Below are 5,000 nucleotides of genomic sequence, written 5' to 3'. Positions count from 1 at the left end.
AACATTGCTCCAGGGGCTTGCAACGTAGTACAATATATGACCTTACTGGGAGAATGCAAGTTTCCAGTACAAAGGATTTAACATTTCTTACATACTGCTTGACTAAAATCTGTACAAACATTGACTATATTCTATACAAGAAACACTTAACAAGGGCAAAAGGAGAAACAGAATCCGTTAGTCGCCTCTTACGACATGCTGGGGAGACAAGAAAGAAGGTAATGAGACATAAGAACAATCATAGTATCTTAGCACAGTATCTTCAACCCAAGGGGAAAAAACTTCTGCTTTCAGTGTTTAGAACTTCGAGTGAGACGACAGTAGTTCTCTCCCTTGAAATACTCATGTTACATATCAGAAGATTGTATGCACTGTACAAGACGTGACAGGCAATACGTAGTCAGCGAATATAAAATCGGGAAAGAAAGTAAGGCCAGTTTCATGAAAACACATACACTAAATTAACAAAATTCGTCACCTTCGAGTATGCAATATCTTAGACCTTTCCCTGAAACACACATCCCATGCATGGCTTAACTCTGCCATCGGTGTGGTTATAATCAAAATACCCACAATGGTTACACTTAATATTCACTATTCCATGCTGTTGATGATTGTTTTATTGGGGTGTGACATCCACATTTATCGGTCACAAACATGGATGTCTAGAAAACGAAAGATCATTGTCATTTAATCGTCACAAAAGTATCTTTTTTAACCTTTCAAAAGTCACCAGAATCAGGCTACCTGCTTTCTCCGACTACGCAGAAGTCTTCATGTGTCGCAGTTATCAATATAAACCAACTTCTATTACTTCTTTATCCTTCAGTCATTTTTCAGGCATGCATTTGTGCCAATAAAAATCCAACAATTTGCCCGCAACGCCGATCTTTCCCGTGCCCAATATACTTAAGACTTTGGCAATTTTGACTTCATCTGATTCCGGCTCATCAGGCTGATGTAAACTGGGATACGGAGAGCCCTGCTCCAGGTCCGAGAAGAGGAGGTAGTGCACCATGTGTGTGTCCAGCTGCTGGTGCCGCTCCCTGTCGTCCAGTCTGTCCAGCTGACCGACTCTCCTCTCTCTGTCCCGCCTCACACCCAGTTGATGGCAGATGGCCAGACGACACGCGGACTTCAGGCTGCGGGGGTTGCACGCCAGGGTCTCCACGTAGTCACACATCTCTTTGGCTTTCATTAATTTGTTGGACCTGCGAGAAATATTGCGTGCTTTGAGAGCTGTGCTGAACCTGTGAAGTTCTGCATTGGAGCAGGCCCCAGCTTGGTACAGTGCTTCCATTAGAGGCAAGTCACCCTCCACTGCTGCTGTCTGGAAAGGGGACGCTAACTCGTACTGCTGTACACAACAAGGGGTGAGCTCCAGGAGTCCGATTCTGATTATCCGGGATGCATCTGTGAACCGAGACTGAAAAGTCCCCACTCCCAGCTTGATGCATTCCAGTACTATCTTGTGATCGCAATGGTTGGCGGCTGAACACAGGGCTGTCATCCCTTCATTGTTGACAGTCAGAGGACTGTTGCCTCTTGCTACCAAGGAACGCACGGCATCGACCATTCCAGCAGCACACAATGTGTGTAGCGCTGTGTTTCCTGTCTTGTCAACTTTCTTTGTGTCTACCTGGCTCCACATCAAAGTTGTGTTGATGACGTGTGCGTCATTTTTAGCAACCAGATATTCCCAGGCAGTGTTTCCCTCCGGATACGGCCTGTTGATGTCTCCATGAAATTCTATCAAAAGTTTGACAGGATTGGGGACTCTCAGTGGCAATTTTGTGTGCTTCATGACTCTGTGCAACACTATGTATCCCTCGCTGTCAGGGATGTTCTGGTCTGCCCCCTGCTCCACGAGTTGGACAACACCTGTCCAGTCCCCCCGTCGTGCCCATCTGTGCAGCAAGGTGTTTCCCTCCTCGTCTTTCTTGTCAATGTCCGCCCCGTGCTGCAGACAGTGCGTCACCACGCTCCACTGGTTATACTCCGCCGCCGTCTGAAGGGCCTCGTCTCGTTCAGTCTTGCCCTCGTCATCTCGCTCTTCCACCAGTCGCTTCACCGCCCACCACAAGCCTTTGGACAGCGCCTGTTGGAAGATCGTCTGCCTCTCGATGACGGAGAGCGGTTCTTTGAGACTTCCTATGCAGTGAGCCACCAGACTTCCCTCCCCGTGCTCCAGGGCCTGGCGCATTACGTGACGTATGACGGAGTCAGTGACGTCATGTTCTGTAACTCGTGCTGCCATCAGCCACTGATGATGTTTCAAAAATATCGGTATGGCACTGCAACATACATGCGGTGTGGAAAACTAACAGGAATAGAGGACTACCTGACACAACTGAACATTCCTCTCGCTGAGGTCCCAAGGACTAAATATTTCACACCAGAGATGCAAAAATAAAATACATCCTCTGGACGTTTAAGACACAAAAAGTATAAAATGTTCCAAACTTCTGTGAATGGAGAAGTGACCAAATCGTTGTGTACTATGCGAAGAGAACACAAAACATCAATGATTAAGCATTTGTTGCAGAACAAAATACTCACTACTTTTAGACAAACATCTTTCAGTCTCCACTCAGTAAAATAACTACAGAGCGTTTTACAATACACACCCCAGTCGTAGCTCTACACTGACTCCCCGCTCCATCAGCACTCTGACCACGGACCACTGTTCCTGCTCCATGACCAGGGGGAACAATTTTTCTCTCTGAGCAGGAGAGTTGCGTCCCCTGACCAGCTGTGTCAGCACGTGCCACGCCCTGGCTTCCAGCGCCGCCATCATGGCTTGCCACACCTCCTCTTTCGTCCCTCTGCGCCGTATCTGTTTGCACGACAGACAACGATGGAACGCCAAAACTGACTTTTTACCCAGTAAAATCTTCCGGTAGATTATGGAAATCTACCTAGTATCTCTGAACTTGATTGGTTCACTTAATAATACCGGTAAAATTTGGGCCAATGAAAGCCTGAGATACCTGATAGATTTTTACCTGGCAGAAAGCACCGTCATTGGTAATCAAACTACCGGGTAGAAAATGCCCCCATTTACACCAAAACTGACCTTTTACTCGGTAGAATCTACCAGGTATTTCTGCATTTGATTGGCCCAAGAGAGAGTGAGAGAGAGAGAGATCCAGACAGAGGGAGAGAGAGAGACTGAAAGCATTGCAGTATTTTTGGATTCACCAGACCACAAGTTTATGATCAATCGTCGAAAATCTAAATTGAAAACAGATGGGTCATGAAAAAGAGCCACATCAAAGCTTTGCTGGTCAAGTCCTTGTCCTTTCACTGTCTTAAAGGTTACAGTGGGCTTCAGTTATACTGAAACTTTATCAAGCATGTCGACTCATATTATATATATACATATGAAAGCTTATTAATACATACCCCAACAATCTTATGCGTGTTATAAATTATGAATTTAATGACACAAGGTTTTCTTGGTTTGAAATTCATTCATTCATGAATGAAACGCCCACCTTGTAAAACACAGCTGATCAGTTCTTGTTCTTAACAGAAGCATCAAAGTCCTTGGCCTCTCGGGCCAGTTTCTTGCCCAGCTCTCTGAGCTGTGTCAGCCTGGCCTTGTAGCGCGTGACGACGTCTTCAGGCGGATGTGGGTCCCGGCTGATGTTGGCTGTGAACAGCTCGGCATGCACTGTGCGCACGTCTGCCCCACGCTCCAACATGTCCTGCACCGTGTCCCAGTCGCCGTGCTTTGCAACCTGGTGAGTATGATTGTAAGCAGCCGCAACGAAATTAGTAATAACGACCGAACAGTAATGCAGAGTGACTTTGATAGATAGTTGTGGGTTTTGTGAAAGCTGGACCCTGAACTAAGCTCAATGGAAAAGACAAAATAGAAACACATTTTTGTATGTGAATGTTTTATTTTCAAAAAGTTGTTTTTAATGTTAGCATAACAGTGAGGCAAAAACCGTTTAGGGTAGACATTCAGTTTTAATAAAGGATCGAGATACATCTTTTTTTCACTTAGAAAGCCGAAAAATGAAGTCCTACATAGCTATAGTTTTAAAAATATCAAGGAAAACCCAGCTGTTTATTTTTTATTTATTTATTTCATCTAACTCACGATGTTTTATTAGCTCAGAAAAAACAACACTGCCAGCTACACCTTTGAACTTTTAAGAACATTTTGACGAAATTTTATGTAAATAACAAAGGTATGATTTTGGCACCCCGCGTTTAGCTAGTAGTCGGGTCTTAATACCCCGTTAGTCCAGTCAAGCCCTGCCCCCCCCCCCCCCCCCCCCCCCCTCCCCCATTCCCTGTCCTTCCAATGCACACGTCACCTGTCTGTAGACACGCCTTCTCTGGTCCTTGTTCAGCCCGTGGTGGGCCAGCATCAAGAAGACACGCCACTGACCGCTGTACATGGCCTGACCCAGGGCCCAGCCCCTCTCGTCGTCATACAAAGTATGGTCGGCCAGCTGTCTCACTGCTTCCCAGTGCTCCAACGTCACTGCTTTGCGAAATACACAGCGACGGCCCTGACAGAGTAACACGAAGTATATTTTTGTACGTGACAGAGAAAATGTTTGTGTCTCTGGCTCTGCATATATCTGAATTTCTGTGCCTAGTTTCACATTTTAGTGTCGTCGTTTTTTAGAACACTTTGAATAAAACTAAAACTGGCAAATTTTGAACTTTTCTTCCTGTGATGTATTGAAATATTTTATTAATGCACACGAATGGTCTTAATACACATAAATGTCTAAACATAAAAGTTCTTTCCCTGTATTCTTCTTCTTCTTCGTCGTCGTTCGCTCAGACAGCAAATCCGGAGGCCCTGATGAAGGCTGCTGTACGCCGGAGGCTATTTCCCTGTATGTTTCCCTCCATATTGCAACCCCTTTTAACATAGAGGGGGAATCGAGACGAGGGTCGTGGTGTGTGTGTGTGTGTCTGTGTCTGTGTGTGTGTGTGTGCGTGTGTGTGTGTAGAGCGATTCAGAGGAAACT

At 45.6% G+C, this 5,000-nt stretch overlaps 1 protein-coding gene across 2 annotated transcripts in view; it reads right to left on the bottom strand.

The window, feature by feature from the left end:
• LOC138945647 (ankyrin repeat and death domain-containing protein 1B-like) overlaps nt 1-5,000 on the bottom strand; it is a 15,570-nt gene that overhangs the window by 136 nt on the left and 10,434 nt on the right. The window contains exons 1-3 of one of the 2 annotated variants that reach the window (XM_070317130.1): nt 3,498-3,638; nt 2,628-2,836; nt 1-2,294 (exon numbers count right to left, since the gene is read on the bottom strand). The exon at nt 1-2,294 is cut by the window's left edge and continues 136 nt beyond it. In XM_070317130.1, coding sequence (XP_070173231.1) covers nt 830-2,294; nt 2,628-2,797 — 1,635 coding nt within the window. In that variant the 5' untranslated portion in view covers nt 2,798-2,836; nt 3,498-3,638 and the 3' untranslated portion in view covers nt 1-829. Of the gene's footprint in view, nt 2,295-2,627; nt 2,837-3,497; nt 3,744-4,331; nt 4,530-5,000 lie in introns of those variants that run through there. The other variant, XM_070317129.1, reaches the window with a different exon arrangement.

The sequence above is a fragment of the Littorina saxatilis genome, linkage group LG13, assembly GCF_037325665.1.
Source record: "Littorina saxatilis isolate snail1 linkage group LG13, US_GU_Lsax_2.0, whole genome shotgun sequence".
Taxonomy (NCBI): domain Eukaryota; kingdom Metazoa; phylum Mollusca; class Gastropoda; order Littorinimorpha; family Littorinidae; genus Littorina; species Littorina saxatilis.
The sequence above is the reverse complement of the archived record's forward strand: the minus strand, read 5'-3'. Positions and strand labels throughout refer to the sequence as shown.